The 16,990-nt window shown below is 66.1% G+C and overlaps 2 protein-coding genes across 2 annotated transcripts in view; both read left to right on the forward strand.

Moving 5' to 3' along the window:
* The first annotated feature begins 371 nt into the window (after window positions 1-371).
* Window positions 372-7,746, forward strand: RAPGEFL1 (Rap guanine nucleotide exchange factor like 1). The gene is made up of 15 exons (XM_027908479.1): window positions 372-864; window positions 2,773-2,851; window positions 3,329-3,479; window positions 3,564-3,661; window positions 4,077-4,189; window positions 4,347-4,514; window positions 4,617-4,714; window positions 4,943-5,065; window positions 5,196-5,374; window positions 5,475-5,565; window positions 5,858-5,908; window positions 6,109-6,196; window positions 6,290-6,354; window positions 6,622-6,676; window positions 7,136-7,746. Exons 1-15 carry the CDS (start codon window positions 435-437, stop codon window positions 7,258-7,260), a joined length of 1,914 nt encoding a protein of 637 aa, XP_027764280.1. The 5' UTR covers window positions 372-434; the 3' UTR covers window positions 7,261-7,746.
* A 474-nt stretch (window positions 7,747-8,220) lies between these two features.
* The window catches only part of WIPF2 (WAS/WASL interacting protein family member 2), a 12,082-nt gene continuing 3,312 nt past the window's right edge, over window positions 8,221-16,990 (forward strand). Inside the window, exons 1-5 of the mRNA XM_027908481.1 lie at window positions 8,221-8,296; window positions 13,804-13,928; window positions 14,109-14,241; window positions 14,384-14,503; window positions 14,987-15,652. Coding sequence (XP_027764282.1) covers window positions 13,866-13,928; window positions 14,109-14,241; window positions 14,384-14,503; window positions 14,987-15,652 — 982 coding nt within the window. The 5' untranslated portion in view covers window positions 8,221-8,296; window positions 13,804-13,865. The remainder of the gene's footprint in view (window positions 8,297-13,803; window positions 13,929-14,108; window positions 14,242-14,383; window positions 14,504-14,986; window positions 15,653-16,990) is intronic.

Genomic DNA, 16,990 nt, shown 5'->3' on the forward strand with positions numbered 1-16,990 from the left:
GGCCGCATGGCCGCTTTCCGGGGATGCGGGTGGAGGTACGAGGGGAGAGATGCGGGGTGTGTGTAACGCATCACCTGTGCGGGGCTGCGGGCAAGACAGAGGGGTGACCGTGTCCCGGGGCGAGCCGGTGCCACTGCAGCCCCGGGGCGGGCTCGGTGCCGAGCGCGGTGGTGCGGGGAGGGGGCGGGCAGGTGCCGTTGGCGGGGCCGGGGGCGGCGACGGTGCGGGGAAAGGGGCGGGCAGGTGCCGGGGGCGGCGGCGGCGGGGCCGTACCGGGGCGGGGCTGCGCTGGCGGCGGGGCCGGTGCGGGGCGGGCGCAGCGCGCAGCCGGTGCGGGGCGGGCGGGGAGCGGCGCCGGGGCCCCAGCGGAGCCGAGCGGAGCCGCCGATGGGCCCCTGAGCCGCCGCCGCCGCCGCCGCCGCGCCCGGGCGGCCATGAAGCCGCTGGAGAAGTTGCTGAAGAAGCCGGGCTCGCACCTGCCCGCCCGCCCCGCCGGCCCCCCGGGGCAGGTACCGGGGCCGGGGTCGCTGCCGGCGCCGCGGCGGCAAAGCCTGTCGCGCCCGGCCGCCTCCCCCGACGAGCCACCGGGGTCGGCGGGGCCGGTACCGGGGGGCGAGGGCCGCTGGCTGGAGCTGCGGCCCCCCGAGGCGCCGCTCCGCTCCCCCGAGGAGCCGTCACCGGGCGGCGACCGCGATCGGGACCGGGAGCGGGAGCGGGAGCCGCCGAGCCCGGAGCCGCCGCCCGCCGCCCGCTGCTGCTGCGGCTGCGGCTGCGCCCCCGCCGCGCCCGCGCCCCCCGAGCGACTCCTGGCCGCGCTCCTCGACCGACTGCCGGCGGCTGAGCACGGGAGGGGCTGCGGAGCAGGTACGGGGCTGCGGGACCCTCGGGGAGGGGCTGCGGGACCCCCGGGAGGGGCTGCGGGGGTGCCCGGGGTGGGGAGCGCGGGGGTCGCGAAGCGATGCGGCGGCGCGGGGGGAGACCGGGGGGCGGCCACTGCCTGCGGGGGGGATGCGCTGGTGGATGCCAGGGTGGGAAACACCGGGATAGGGGAGCCCGGTACCCGGTACGCGGTTCCCGGTGGGGCAGGTGGCCCCGCGCGGGGCACAGCGGTGCCCGGTTCGGGTGACAAGGTCAGGGCTGGGTCCCCGGCAGGGCACGGTGACCGTGGCAGAAGGATGGACAGGAGCCCCCCGATGTGGGCAGGGATTCCACAGGGCAGTACGCTGCGGCGAAGGGGCTGGCAGGGGGAACGGGGGCTCGGTGGTAGCAGCAGCTCAGTGAGGGCTGGACGTGGCCGGGCACCGGGAGCCACTGCAGCATCCACCTCCCGGTTGGATGGTCCATAACAGCCTCCTGGTGCTAAAATTAGTCCCGGCGGGAGCTGCAGTGGGAGGGTCAGTTGGACACCCCTTCCCTCTAGCACAGGCCTCCCAGTGCTGTCCCACCGCGGCTCCCCGTGCCCAGGTGTCGGAGCTGGGTGGGAGCCAGGCTGGATGCAGGTGGGTGGGAGCGTTCCCACGCCACGGAGATCCCTGCTCCGGCCAATCTCGCTCGGCTGCTGGGACTGGGAGGCGTTGGGAACTCCCACTGGCGACCCCCAGCCACCCCCAGCCCGCTGCTCCAGCGATTCCAGGGTTGGGCACAGACACAAGGAGAACTCAGGTAGGGCCGAGCTGGGACTGGCGGTGCCAGGCCCTGCCTGCACCAACACGCTGTCAGGCCTGGCAGTGCCCAGGCTGGCCTGGAGCAGGGCAGGCAGGAGCCAGCGTGGGGGTTCCAGTGTGGGAAAGTGTCCCAGTGGCTCTGGGGTACGGCCTGGCTGCTGCAGAGGGATGGGGAAACTGAGGCAGGACTGGAGGGGGCTGCGGCCTGTGAGGATGGGGGAGTATTCGACTCCTGTCCCCAGGCAGAGCATGAGAGGGGGCTGTGACCAGGGCAGGGGGGCTGGAGGAGCTGGGGCCATGTACCTGCATGCCCCACTCTGCCAGTGCCCCTGCCTGGCCCTGTGCCCCAGACCACCATGTCCTTGCTTTTGGCAGCAACTGATGCCCCTTGCGTGCTCTGCCCGGCCATGGGGGTGCCAGGGGACCCTCTGCAGTGGCTCAGCACAGATCCATGAATAGGTTAATAGAAGGGGGGGACACTCTGCACGGCCCCTCCATGGGGACAGGCCCTCGGGCCTTGGAAGAGCTCTGGGGTCCCACCACGGTGTCCCCGGGGTATGTGGGCACAGCCCCCTGGGCACCCCCTGCCCGGGGCGCTGCTCGGGGCCGAGGGTTGTTCTGGTGCCGGGGAGGGAGCGGTGCCTCGTCCAAAGGTCCCAGCGATGGCTGGTGCCGGCGCCAGTGCCAGCCCCTCGGCTCACCTGGCCGCGCCAAAACACCTTCCCAGGGTGGTGCCGGCCCGGAGAGCCCGGCTGTGGCACCGGCCTGCTGTGCCCTGAGCTCCTGCCTCAGTTTCCCCCTCCGTGTCCCGCCGTGCCTGTGGCTCTCACAGGGCTCCCGGGTGTGCCGGGGCGTCGTGGCTCCGGTGCCGCCCTGCCGGCGCCTCTGCCCCCACACCGGCTCTGCCGGGCCCGGCTGCCCCGGGGCTGGGACGGGCCCTGAGTCAGCGTCGGCTCGTGGGGGGGGTTCGCGTGGGGTTTGGCCTCTCCCGGTGCCACCCCGGAATTAGCATCCCTCCTGCCCCGCCGGGCATGGGGGGGGGGAGGGGGGTGTCAGGGGGCCATGCAGGGTGGGTTGCCCACACCTGTCCCCCAAATCTCCCCCCCAGAGTCGCTGCTGGATGACATCGTTCTCACCCACTCGCTGTTCCTGCCCACCGAGCGCTTCCTGCAGCAGCTGCACCAGCAATATCCTGGGGGGCAGCGGGGTGGGGGGGCATTGGGAGGGCACGAGGAGGGGTCAGAGGCTGGGCATGAGGAGAGGATCGGGGTGCAACGAGGGTGGGCACAAGGGTGCCATGAAGGGGACATGAGGGGGTGAACAGGTGGGCAGCAGGGTGGGCAAGGAAGTGCCATGAGGGCGGCACAAGGATGGGCGTGAGAGTGGGCGTGGGGTCTGCAAGGAGGAGGGGGATGTGGGGAGGGCAGCAGGGTGCTCTGAGGGGCTCACAGGAGCAGCAAGGAGGGAACTGGGGTGCCCAGGTGTGTGGGCACATGAGGGGGCTGTGAAGGTGGGCGTGTGGGTGCATGAGGGTGGGCTACAGGTTGGGGTGCAAGGCAGGCACAACAGCCCTCACTGGGGTCCCTGGGTGCAACAGGTGCTGGGGGGCAGCCGAGGAAGGGGTGGGGTCCCTCCTTGCCGTGGCATCTCCTTGACGGTGCCACCTTCGTGCTGGCGGCGGGCAGCCCCCCGCCCCGCTGGGAGGAGGGGGCCGGGCTGCAGCGCAAGCGGGCGGTGCTGGCCGTGCTCCTGCACTTCCTCGAGACCTACAAGGGGCTGCTCCAGGAGGAGGAGAGTGCTGGGAAGGTCATCAAGGTGGGGGTCCCCTTCCCCTGGCCCCCTTCCCCCCCTTGCCCCAGTCCCTCACAGCCCCCCGCCCTGACCCTTCTCACCCCCCAGGAGCTCTACTTGCTCATCATGAAGGACACGTCCCTCTACCACGACCTGGAGGATGAGATCCTCAAGCTGCACCAGCTTGTGGAGACGGTAGAACTCAAGTGAGAGGGGGAAAAGCGGGTCCAGGGGAACGGGAGGGAATTCTGTGGGTCAGGGGGTCCTGGAGGACCAGGGGTCCTTATGGGTCAGGGGGTCCCCAGGAAGGACAAGGATTTGTGGTCCATGGGGACACCCAGGTGCTGGGGGGTCATCAGCTCATTAGCAGCCCACCCTGGTGCCCTCCTGACTGCACCCTCGTGCCGTCCCCGTGCCCAGCCCTTGACCTTTCCCCATCCCACCCCTGTGCCCACCCCCTGCCACCTTCTCTGCACCCTCAGTGCCCTCCTCGTGCCCAACCTCCTTGTCACGAGCAAGGCCCTGGCTGGGGGTCGTCAGGGCGCCCAGCACACCTCAGGGTGCAGCCCCAGGGGCTCCAGGGGCCTTGCCTGACCCCTGCCCTGTGTCCCCCCCCAACAGGGTGGCCGACGAGACCCCCCCTCCGAACAAGCAGGTGAAGCCGCTGTTCCGGCACTTCCGCCGCATCGACTCGTGCCTGCAGACCCGGGTGGCCTTTCGGGGCTCCGACGAGAGTGAGTGACCGGGGTGGGGGCCTGGGGTCCCCTCTCTGTGCCCCGCTGGCCCTGCCTGCCCCGTGCCTCAGTTTCGCGGTGGGCAGTGCCCAGGGTGGGGCAGGGCGGGGCGGGGGGCGTGCCCTGTGCTGACCCCCCTCCCTGTCCCCCTCCCCAGTTTTCTGCCGCGTGTACCTGCCCGACCACTCGTACGTGACCATCCGCAGCCGCCTCTCGGCCTCGGTGCAGGACATCCTGGCCTCGGTCACCGAGAAGCTGCAGTACTCGGAGGAGCAGAGCGCCCGCGAGGACGCCCTGATCCTCGTCACCATGGCCTCGTCCGGAGGTGCCTGTGGGGCTGGGAAGGGGGGGGGGGGAAGCTGCAAGCAGGGCTGGGGGGGTCTGGTGTGCTGACACCCGCCCTGTGCCCCCCCCCCAACCCTGGCAGAGAAAGCGGTGCTGCAGCCCAGCGAGGAGTGCGTGTTCACCACCCTGGGCATCAACAGCCACCTCTTCGCCTGCACCAGGGACACCTTCGACTCCCTGGTGAGCTCCGCTGTGGGGACCCCCCAAGAGGGAACCCCCTGACAGGGAAATCCCCCTCACCTTGCCTGCTCCACAATCACCCCCTGTGCACAAAGGGGGGACCCCTGTGCTCTGCTCCATTTCCTCCCTCCATTTCCCTGTCCCGTATTCTCATCCCATGTTCCCACCCCGTGACCCAGCCACCCCCTGAGTGTCCCCACAACCCCGCGTGTCCCCCCCCCCCTTCAGGTGCCGCTGCCCGAGGAGATCCAGGTGGTCCCGGGGGACACGGAGATCCACCGCGTGGAGCCCGAGGACGTGGCCAACCACCTCACTGCCTTCCACTGGGAGCTCTTCCGCTGCATCCACGAGGTCTGGGGAGGAGGTCACGGGGTGGGGCTCATTCTGTGGACACTGCTCTGTGTCTGTGTGTGTGTGTGTGTGTGTGGGGAGGGGGTTTATGATGCCAAGTGTGTGTAACCCCCCTCCTGACTCCCTGCAGCTGGAATTCGTGGATTACGTGTTCCACGGGGAGCGGGGCCGGCGGGAGACGGCGAACCTGGAGCTGCTGCTGCAGCGCTGCAGTGAGGTGCAGCACTGGGTGGGCACGGAGCTGCTGCTCTGCGAGGGGCTGGGCAAGCGCGCCCACCTGCTCAAGAAGCTCATCAAGATCGCTGCCATGTGAGCAGGAGGGACGGGGGGTGGGGGGGTGTCCCTGGGGGGGACGGGGGGTCCTGGGGGTGCCCAGCCCACCCCTCACGCTCTCCTCCCCTCCCTTCAGCTGCAAACAGAACCAGGACATGCTCTCCTTCTATGCCATCGTCATCGGCCTCAACAACGCTGCCGTCAGCCGTCTGCGCCTCACCTGGGAGGTGAGAGGGTGGGGGGCCCTTATTCCCCCCCCATGGTGTTCCCTCACCCCCTCTGGATGCTCCCAGACCTTCCTGGGCCTTCCTGCCCCCTGCCAAGTGCTCCCAGACCCTTTGCTGGGTGCTCATGGCCTCCCCCCTGGGTGCTCCAGGATTCTTTCTGGGTTCTTCCAGACCTTCCACCCCTCTTGGGTGTTCCTCGACCCCCTCCAGGTGCTCCCTGACCTGGTGGGTTCTCATGCCCCCCCCCCCCCCCCCCCCCCCCCCCCTCCATACCCCTTGATTTGTCTTCCAGAAGCTCCCAGGGAAATTCAAGAACCTGTTTCGGAAGTTTGAGAACCTCACGGTGAGAAATGGGGAAGGGGGGTCCCCAGGCCCCCGCCCCCCCCACCCCCCAAGTATTTGGGGAGCTGGTGGGCAGAGAACTTTCCTGGGGTGTTCTTACCACCCCCCACACCGCCAGCCCCGTGCCCATGGCCACCAGCATGGGGGGGAGATCCAGGGACCCCTCCAAACCCTGACACCCCCCCCCCCCTTGCCCCCCAGGATCCCTGCAGGAACCACAAGACCTACCGGGAGGTGCTGGCCAAGATGAAGCCCCCTCTGATCCCCTTTGTGCCACTCATCTTGAAAGGTGAGGGGGGGGGGGGGCTCCCCGTGTTCCACAGGGGGGTCAGGGTCCTGCTGAGACCCCATGGGACCCCCCTTGACCCCCCTTCACCCCCAGATCTGACCTTCCTGCACGAAGGCAGCAAGACCCTCCTGGACGGGCTGGTCAACGTGGAGAAACTGGTGGGTGCTGAGGGGAAGAAAAGTGGCTGAGGGACCCCCGGGGTGAGGGCAGGGCAGGGGGGACCCCCCTGAGGGGCTGGGGGTCCCCTGCCTGTGTGTGGGGGTGAGGGTTCAGCATCCCTGGGGTGCAGAGCAGGACCCCCGGGGTGGGGTCCCTGATGGTGGGGGGTTGTGCAGGAGAGTCCTGAGGGGGTCAGTGGTCCCTGGGGGGGGTCAGTGGGCCCTGGGGGGGCCGGGGCTGACTCTGGGGGTCTCTCTCTGCCCCAGCACTGCATCGCTGAGAAAGTGAGAACCGTGAGGAAGTACCGGAGCCGCCCCCTCTGTGAGTGGGGGGGGGGGACAGGGGGGTCCTGGGGAGGGGGGAGGGAGGGGATCTCACACAGCCCCGAACCCTCAGTGCTGGCCCTGAGGGACAGGGGTGTGGCTGCACCCCCATCTGCATCCACGCACCCCGTTATCCATGTCCTGCACCCCTACATCCCCAAATCCCCTCGTCTGCATCCCTTCATCCCCTGCATCCCTCCATCCCTGCATCTGCATTCCCACCCTTGTCCCTGTATCCCTGCATCTCCCCCGCTCTATCCCTTCATCCCTGCCCCTCCATCCCTGTTCCCACACTGACATCCCCACTTCCCTTTTACCCCCAATCCCCTCCATCCCTTTATCCCCCTTCCCACATTGCCACCTTGCATCTTTTCACCCCCACCCCTCCAATCCCCGCCTCCCTGCGCTCCTCCATCGCTGTTCCCATTCCCATTCCCATTTCCATTCCCGTTCCCAGGCCTGGAGCTGGAGGCGTCCCCGGCCCAGCTGCAAACCAAGGCCTACGTGCGGCAGCTGCGCGTCATCGACAACCAGAACCTGCTCTTCGAGCTCTCCTACAAACTGGAGCCCGGCAGCCAGTGAGGGGGGGCCCCACTGGGGACCCCCAAATCCTGGGGGGCCCCCCCAGGCCCCGGGAGCTCCCAACCCGGGGACCCCCCCACCCCGGGGGGCCCGGTGCCCCCCAGCACTGACGCACTTTGCCCAGCCCCGGCAGGGGGTGCTGCCCCCACCCTCTGGGGGGGGGGTGGTGGGTGGGTTTGGGGACCCCCGGCACATCCCCCCCCTCCCCGATGCCCCCTTCCCTGGCGGGGGGCACAGGGACCCCTGGGGGGACTGAGTCTCCTTTGCCCCCTCTATTTTTGTATGTGCCCCCCGCCGCCCCCTCCCCGCCCCAGACGTGTATATTTTGTACCGAGCGCTGTCCGGAATTGTACATTTATTTTTTAAGAAAAAGGAGGAAAAAAAGGAAAAAAAAAAAAACAAAACAAGCAAACAACAACAAAACCCCAACAGAAGAGGCCGGGGTGTGTGGGGGGGATGGGGAGCCCCAATAAACGTCTGTCCCGGCGCCCGACTCTGATGTCATGCGAGGGAGTGATGTCATGCTGGGGAGTGATGTCACAGCGCGATTCCCGGGTGACGTCACAGTCCCGGAACCGACCGGGCCGGCTCGACCTGCCCAAGGTGGCGGCGGCGCGGGGTGGGGCTCGCGGTGACCTTCCCAATATGGCGGCGCCCATCACCGCCCAGCGACCCTCTGAACATGGCGGCCTCCAGGGTTTCGTGTGACCTTCTCAATATGGCGGAGCCGCGCTCCGTCGCCGCACCTCGAGGCTGCAACGGCGGCTCGGTACGGAGCGGGGAGCCCCTTCTTGGTGGCACCGCTCTCCCACCCAGTCCCCGGCACGCGGCGGCACCGGTCGCTCGTGCTGCAGCTGTGACCTTCCCAAGATGGCGGCCCCTCCCCACACAGCCTCCCGACCTCCCTGTCATGGCGCCGAGGCCCCTCCGTGCCCTTCCCACATCCTGTTGTGTCGCGCCGGCGCAGAGGGGCCGCGGCCGCCATTTCGTTCGGCGGTGCCGGGGCCGGGTCCGGGAGCGGCGGGAGGAGCCGCGGGTGAGCAGGGAGGGCCTGGGGGGCTCGGGGAGAACGCAGGGCCGGGCCCGGGCTCGGGGGGCCGCGGGGGGCCGGGGCTGCGGGACGCGGCGCCGCTGTGAGGGGTGTGTCGGCTCGCGGTGGGCGTGTGGGGCCTGTGCTGAGCCCTGGCCCGGCGGGGCCTCCGCGGGGCCTGGGGCTGTCTGGGCCGGCTGAGGGGTCCCCAGGGCCGGCTGAAGGGTCCCCGGACCGGCTGTGGAGTGTTAAGAACCGGCGGGACTGGGGGGCTGGAACCCCCACACAGATCCTCTGTTCCGCTCCACCCTGACCCCTGTGACCCCCTGTGGGACCCCCAGACTGACCCCCTGGGTCACCTCAGGGGCCCCTCACCAGGACCCCCATTCTGGTGGTGCCCAGAACCGGTGGGGCCGGGGGAGCTGAGATCTCAATCCTAGACCCCTTTACATTGGCCCCCTGTCCTTTGGGACCCCCACACTGACGCCCTGGACCCCTCCCCAAGAACCTCCAGTATCCCCACCCCTGGAATTGTCTGGCACCTCCAGTGTGACCCCCCCCCTCACACTGACACCCCCTGGACCTCCACCCTAGGGGTGTCTGGGACCCCCACTGTGACCCCTGGGGTTCCCCACACTGACTCTCGGGACCCTTTCCAAACTGACCCCTCCCTGGGTGTCCTTTGGGACCTCCACCATGACCCCTGGGACCCCCCCACTCTTCCCTGGACCCAGGAGGGGGTCTGTGACCCCAGGGATGACCGTGGGCACGGGATGTCCTGGAATCATGGAATGATTCGGGTTGGAAGGGACTTTGAATCCCATCCACTGCCCACCCCTTGCCATGGGCACGGACGCTCTCCCGCTATCCCAGGTTGCTCCAAACCCCATCCCACCTGGCCTTGGACAATTCCAGGGATGGGGCAGCCACAGGGAAACACATCCATGACTCCCTGCTCCCGGTCCGACGGCCTTCCTGCCCACGATGCCGAAGGCATCGTGGGCAGGAAGGCCGTCGGACCGGGAGCACGCGCCTCGCTGCAGGATCACATTCCATCGGGATAACCCCATCTCGAGATCACACTCAGCCAGTCCTTCCCGGCTTCCTTTCCCTTCCCAGGAAAAGGGGAGAGGCAGGGAAGGCCGTGGGGCCTGGCGGGACGGGCTTTTCCTGCTTTTCCCTCCGGTGCAGCCCGAGTTTCGGGACGTGATTTTTTTTTTTCCCCCCCACCTTGTCTCCTGAGGGGGGTGTGGAAGCTTGGAAAGGGGAAATTGAGGCTGGAAGCTGGGGATGGGGAAACTGAGGCTGTGGAAGCTGGGAATGGACAGACAGAGGCTGTGGAAGATGGGAATGGGGAAACAGAGGCTGGAAGTTGTGCATGGGGAAACAGGAAATGGAGAAACTGAGGCTCTGGAAGCTTGGGAGAGGGAAACAGGCCGTGGAAATTGTGGAACAGGGAAACAGGCTGTGGAGATTGTAGATAGGGAAGCAGGCTGGAAGCTGGAAACGGGGAAACAGGCTGGAAGCTGGAAGTGGAGAAACTGAGGCTCTGGAAGCTTGGGAAACAGGCTGGAAGCTGGAAATGGGGAAAGAAGCTGTGGAAGCTGGAAATGGGGAAACTGAGGCTCTGGAAGCTTGGGAAAGGGAAACAGGCTGGAAGCTGGGAATGGAGAAGCTGAGACTGTGGAAGCTGTGGATGGGGAAACCGAGGCTGTGGATCCCACCCCTGAGGAAGGAGAAACTCCAGAGTTTGGGAGTTTTGGTAAAAACGCCTCGTCAGAGCCCGCGGGTCGTTAATAATTCACGGGGAGCGTCTGGATCCCGCGGGGCCGGAGCGTGTCCGTCTGTCTGCAGGCAGGGATGCGCCGGCTCGGCGGGATGCTCCAAATGGAGCTGGCAGCTCGCGCTCGGGAAGCATGCTGATGGGATTTTAAAAGCCTGAGTGACCTTAAATCCTGCGATGGCTGTCGCTCAGGATAAATTATTTATGTGGCATCCTCAGCTCCGCTGTGGGATCGGGCAGGAATGTCAGGCTGCGGGGACAGGCTCAGAATTTGGGAGGGGGTAGCTCGAGAGGAGCTGCGGGTTTGGATGGGAAGAGGGGGGGAAGATAAAGACGCGGGGGCGGGTGTTGGAGAGAGGTCCAGCCTTGGAAGTCGTTCCCAAACCGGTGCGGCCGCATTTCTGCACCGACATCAGAGGCTGGAAATTCCTCTTGATCTGCAGTTCAAAGCCTCCCTGAGGATGAGGCGCTGCAGCTCGGGCTTGCAAATGAGAAATACAAATCCGCCCCGGAGCCCAAATCCCCCTGAAAAGCGAGGAAATAGGCAGCTGAAGGTCACTGCTGCCTGTCCTGCTCCAGCAGCAATCCCCCGGGATGAGCTGGATCGGGGCTGCTGATGATGGGGAGGGCGTTTTAAATCCCTCCCTGGCAAACGGGGCCTCGAAAAACACCTGGAAAATGTGGTGTGTCACCCTGGCCGGGCCGGATCTGCCTAATCCAGCTGTTTTAGGGGACAAGGGGCAGCTGAAGGGTGAATTCTTGGGATTTAATGGTGTTTTGATCCCGGAGGTGACAGGGAGGTGCTGATCCGAAACGCTGCCAAGGGGTCTGTGGCCGCGGTGGGCTCCAGCCCTTGGAGCAGCAGCAGTTCTGGAAGTGGCTTTCCTCAGGGTCACCTCAATCTCCTGATCTCTCCCTCCTCTCAAGGGACAGCTTTTCACACCTTGTTTTCCTCACACTTTGCTCAGAGCTCTCCCGGGGTTTGGTTTGGATTGGAAAAGCAAAGGCACTGTGCAAACCTGCCCCTCCTGCCTCAGCCCAGCTTTGATCTGCGGGTGTCTCTGGATTCAGCTCTTCCCAACCACTTTCCCGTGAGCACAGGGAGCCCTCGAAGGCTCCGATGTGTCTTGGTGAAAGGATCCTGGTAAGGAGGAACAAAGGAGAAGTCGGAGCGTTTCTTCACAGGGATGGCTTCTGCCAGGCAGGAAGGGGTGCTGAGCAGTGCTGGGAGGAGAACTCCCCCCCTTTTCTCTTTTCCTGGAGGATTTAGCTTGTGTCTCCCTAATCTGTATCAGCTGGGTCTGTCTTCTTGCACATGAAAGGTCCAGGCTGTATTTCAAAGGCAGCGTTCCCACCCGGAGCTCTCCTCGGCTTTTCCCAGCCATGTGCCGAGTTCAGGGGCCTCTCGGTTTTGGTTTTTCAAAGTGACCTTTGCTGTTAATCCCCAGCCCTAACGGGGCCGTGTGCTCGAACGGAATGACCTGTTTCTCGGGAATTCAGCTCCAGTTTATCCTCAAGCTGCTTTAGCTTAAACTCTTCCCTCCCCTCCCTCTTGCTCTTCTAGGTCAGAGCCTGGATCCGAGCGCAGGTTTTGCTGTGAGGGCACCCTAAAAACGGGGAGATGGTGACTCGTGGTCTGTTTGGAGAAATACCCTCCTCGCCCTACAGTTCCTGTGGGATTGCCCTTGTGGGGTTGTGTGGAGCTGCTCCACTTGTCACAGGGTGTCTGGGGCTCAGCAGGGCACAGGGGAGGACCTTGTGACAACCCCTCATCTGTCTGTCTGTCTGTCTGTCTGTCTGTGGGATGGTGCGTCCCTGTCACAGCGGCTCCTGTGACCCCGAGTGCCACCGAGGGAAGTGTCACCCTGGGAGTAACCAGCTGGAGCAGGGACGTGATGTGTGACGTTCCCGTGGGTCGGGAGCGGAGGTGATGGCCCTGGCACGGCTCCTGCACTGGCTCAGGGCTGTGACACACGAGCCCGAGTCGGGAGTCTCCTTACCTGGCGCTGGATCCCTGCTAATTCCCTCCGGCGGCTGATCTGGCACGGCCGGGGCTCTGCCCCGGAGCAGCTCGTGCCGTCCCAGCCCCGCGATCCCGCTGCGGGGGATCACAGGGAAAAGCATTCCTGTTCCAACTCGTCCCAGACGAGCCGTCTGTGATCCTGCTCCGGTGGGAAAGGCACAGGCTGGATGTGTTTGCTGGGCGTCATTCCCGATTCTGGAGAGTCCAGAGTGATCTGGGGATGTTGGCCCTTGGGTGTGAGGCCTCGAGCTGGGGCTTGACGTTTGGATGGCACTTCCACCAGGGAACTGGGAGCCTCAGGTGACTCGGAAAACGCCGGGAGATAGAGGGAGGAAAGCCTTCCTGACAAGGCTGTAGCTGAGGAATTCTCACTGGGTAGAAGGGCTGATCTTAATTAAAAGGCAGTTTATGGATTTATTTATTTCCCTGAACCACGGAGCCGGTGGTTTCCTGAGGGCAGGGGAGCCACTGGCATCACAGCTGTGTGGCTGCTCCGGTGCTTCCCGTTCTCACATCTCGGGAATGTCTGACAGGTGGCGAAGGACCTGTGTCCCGTGGGATCAGTAAATCGTAGTTCATCCAGCAGGAGATGAGTCCGACGAGGGATCTGGTTGTTAATACCTGGTGCAAACCTGGGTCACAAAGGAACTTTCACAGGGACAGGGGCTGTTCCTGTGGCCTCTGTCACTGCCCTCGGGGTCAGAAACGGGAAGTTTCAGGTGTGAAACTGCCCAGTCCTTGCCTCATGTTGGTGTTGTGGTCTCTGTTAGTGACTGTGGAACAGGTTTTCCTGAGGGAAGGATGTCTGTGGCCCAGAGAGGGACATTTGTCCCCTGCCTCTGGGTCTGCCCCGAGCACCTCCATGTGGTGAGTGGGGCCTCCGGTCATCACATTCCTATTCCCTGAGCCGGTGCTGCAGGAAGGCCCTACCTGAGCGCTGCTGTCAGTGGCACGAGCCTGCCAGGGAACTGTGACTTCCCGGTGATTCAGGCTCCTCTTCCTGTTCCCCGCCTCTCTCTGTGCTCAGTCTCCGGTGCTGACCGGAGCTGCCGGGCCCCAGGAGCTGTTCCAGGGGAGCCGTGGTGCCAGGACAGGTTCGTTTTGGGCTGGTGATGAGATGGGTTGGAATGTCTTCAGATCCATTGGTTTCCCTGACTGCTTGGAGAGCTTTGGTTGGGGCTTTGGAGCTGTGGGGTGCAGAGAGCCTTCTGTGTTGGGGGTTTATTGATGCTGTGGTTGGGAGCCACCGGGACAGCCCCGCACTGCTCCGGCAGCTCCAGAGACGGAGCCGTCTGGCAGATTTACCCTGGCCGTGTCCAGAGAGGCCCCGGGGCCGTGTGCCAGGGCTGGCTGTGCCTCCTGCAGGCTCCTGTCACATTCCCACGTGAGCATTCTCCGGCTGCAGCTGGAGGAGCTGGATGGATGGTGGCAGAGCTTCTTGGCTGGGTTTTCTCTGCTGAGCGAGGTGCTCGTGTGAGACGTCCTGGGTGTGATCTCCAGGCTCTCTGGAGTCCCTGGTGATTTGGAGTGGGGATGTGCTGTCCCACTTCTGGGACCTGCTGCTCCAGGGTGTTGGGGGGACTTGGGAGTGCAGATCCATCTGCTGCCCCACAGAAGCTCCAGCTCAGCACCAGCACAGCACCCCAGGGCTGTGTTTCTCCGCGGGCTTTCCCCTCCATTCCCTCACCGCTTCCTCCCTTCCCGCAGGCATGAGTGCCCAGGCCTGCCCCCAGCACTGAGCAGCCGGAGCCGCCGGGAGCCAGGCCAGGATGCCGATCCCTCCTCCCCCGCCGCCGCCCCCCGGCCCCCCGCCGCCCCCCACCCCCGGTCAGGTAGGGGTCACCTCGTGACAGGCAGGGAGGTGGCCTGTCCCCTCATGGGGCCGCTTGCCAGAGGAATTGGCGCTGGAGAAGGCTGTGGGTGCCCCGGGAGGTGGGAATGAGGAGCGGGGCTGTGCCTGTGCCATGGGTCGGGGTGTCCTGGGCAGGTGCTGAGCTGCTGCTTCTCCCCAGGCGAACACGGAGCCGCCCAAGCTGAGCCGGGAGGAGCAGCGGGGCCGCGGGGCTCTCCTGCAGGACATCTGTAAAGGGACCAAGCTCAGGAAAGTGACCCAAATCAACGACCGGAGCGCGCCCATCCTCGAGAGTGAGTGTCCCCACGGGGGGCTCCTGGCCCTGCGCTGGGCACTGCTGTGCTCAGCAGGGCTCTCACCCATCTGCTTCCCAGCAGCTCCTCATTGGAGGAGTGGATAATTCCAGGCTTAACCTCTCTGCCTCCCTCCTTCCAGAGCCCAAGGGCAGTGGCGGCGGCAGCTACGGCTCCAGCTCAGCCGCCATCCAGCCCAAGGGTGGCCTATTCCAAGGCGGCGTTCCCAAGCTCCGACCTGTGGGAGCCAAGGACAGCTCAGGTAACAGCCACCTGCCCGTGGTCTGTGTGGGGTTCCTGGGAGGGCCTGGAGCAGGAGTGGGTCGAGGATCTTGCCGTGTTTCCCTGGGGGTTTCAGCTGGTCAGAGGCAGGACCCCAAGTCACACCCCCTGTGTGGCACAGGCTGGCTGTGCCCTCCCCGTGCCACAGTGTCCCACACATGGACCTCTCGTAGCGCGCAGGAGCCGCGTGCGTTGCTGAATGTTTCTCTCTGGTGTTCTCTGTGGTGATCAAAGCGTAGAGCGGTGAGAGAGGAGCCGTGTGTGTGGCTGTGCTCGCTGCCAGCTCCCTGCCTGTGCCAGACATCTGTGTGGCCTGGCCCTCCTCGGCCGCAGCTCCGCGCAGGGACAGGGCACAGAGCCACCCCTGTGCCTTTCCTGACCCCTCACTGTGCTCTCCTTCCCCACAGACAGCTCCACCAAACAGACCCTGCGAGTGCCCTCACTGTGCTCTCCTTCCCCACAGACAGCTCCACCAAACAGACCCTGCAAGTGCCCGGCTCCCGCGCAGCTGCCCCCAGGCCCCCGGTGCCGGCCAGCAACAGCCGCCCTCAGGACGATGCCGACAGCAGCCGGGGGTCCCCGCCGGAGCTGCCGCGCACGCAGAGACCCTCCCTGCCCGACCTGTCCCGGCCCGGCACGGCTGGCGGCACCGGCATGAAGCACAGCTCCTCGGCCCCACCGCCCCCGCCGCCGGGACGCCGCGCCGCCGCCCCCCCAGCCCCCCCTCCGGCGCACGCCAAGGCCTCGCCCTACAACCGGGAGAAGCCGCTGCCGCCCACCCCGGGACAGCGCCTGCCTGGCAGCAGGGACGGACCCCCCGCCCCGCCGCCCATCAAGCCCCCTCCCTCCCCAGTCAGCCTCCGGACGGGCTCGGGGGCTCAGGGCCAGTCTCTCGCCCCCCCACCGCCCCCTTACCGGCAACCGCCCGGCGTCCCCAACGGCCCCTCCAGCCCCGGCAGCGAGTCGGCCCCGGAGCTGCCGCAGAGACACAACTCCTTGCACAGGAAGGCGCCGGGCCCGTTGCGGGGTCTGGCCCCGCCACCGCCCACTGCTGCCTCCCCCTCCCTGCAGAGCAGCCGCCCCCCCCCGCCGGCCAGAGACCCCCCGAGCCGTGGAGCAGGTAAGAGGCGTTTGCTCTGTGGTGCCTGGGGTGGGCCGTGGGGGTCCCTGAGGGGTGGTGGGGCTTGTGAGAAGAAGGGAGTGGGAAGAGTCGGCTCCGGGGCACAGTGAGGTTCCACGGAAGGGTTGATTAAACATTGGAAGGGGCAGCCCAGGGAGGTGGAGTCACCATCTCTGAAGGTGTTCAGGTCTGGCTGACAAGGTGGGGATTGGTCACAGATGGGGAGTCAGTGACCTTGGAGGTGTTTTTCAGCCTAAGTGAGTCTGTGATTCTGCCCATGGTGTAGGGGCTGAGCAGGGCAGTGGCTGCAGTGCCATGTTTAACACATGTCCTTTGTCATGTCCCATGCCCATCCAGCTCCTCCCAGCCTGATGTTGGTGGTGGGTTGTGTCTGGGCAGCTCCTGCCCGCAGGTCCATGTGCTTTTGCGGGGTGGGAGGTGCGAACACGGCAGAGCCAGAGCTGTATAGTCTGCCACTGCTCCCCTGAGCTTCCTAAATGCCACTAGGGGGGTGACAAAAAGCCGTGGCAGAGCAAGGAGAAGCCTTTCCCGTGGTGGTGCAGCCCTTGGGAGCATGTCCCTGTGGCCGGGGCTGGCTCTGGCTGTGCCCTGGTGCCCCCCCGTGCGCTCCTGGGCTCCGTGTCCAGACCGCAGTTCCCTTCTGGGCCCCGGCCAAGCCGCTCTGTCCTCCCGGCTCTGCCAGAATCCCTCCTTGGAGCTACGGCTGGGGAGCTGTGCTGTCAGCTCGGCTGTAATTAGGCTAATGAGGAGCACGAACTGCCACCGAGCCTCCGCGGGAGGCTGGGCAGGAGTGAGAGGTGGGTCAGAGGGGCTGGGGGTCCTGTCACCACCTCGGTGGCACTGCAGACGTGGCCTCCAGCCCTGGCTGGCAGCGTCTTGGTTCCATGGGGAGGTGCTGCCCTCAGACTCCGGGATGTGCTGGCTCATAGCTGCTCCTCGGATGCCCTCCATGGAGGGACCCGTGCCCGGAGTGGGCTGGGAGTGTGTGGGGCTGGAGCAGCCCCCTGGGGTGGGCAGTGAGCTGGGGGGGAACCGGGCTGGCTGGTCCCTGCACTGCAGCTGCTGGAGGGATGAGGAATGCCTATGACAGGAACGAGCAGGAAATCTCTGGGCACTGTGTAGGAGCATCCCTGGGCTGCGGTCTAGCCCATCCACCAGCCTGGAATGCCCCGGGGGATGTCCTTGGGTTTGCCCCGGGAATGCCGCGTTTGCTGACCCCGCTCTCCCTGCAGCGCCCCCGCCCCCCCCGCCGATGCTGCGGAATGGGGGGCGCGATGCCCCCCCACCCCCACCCCCCTACAGACTGCACGGCCCCGCCGAGCCCCC

This window comes from Empidonax traillii, unplaced genomic scaffold (genome assembly GCF_003031625.1).
Source record: "Empidonax traillii isolate 1590-97213 ecotype Southwest subspecies unplaced genomic scaffold, ASM303162v1 scaffold1724:size79124, whole genome shotgun sequence".
NCBI lineage: Eukaryota > Metazoa > Chordata > Aves > Passeriformes > Tyrannidae > Empidonax > Empidonax traillii.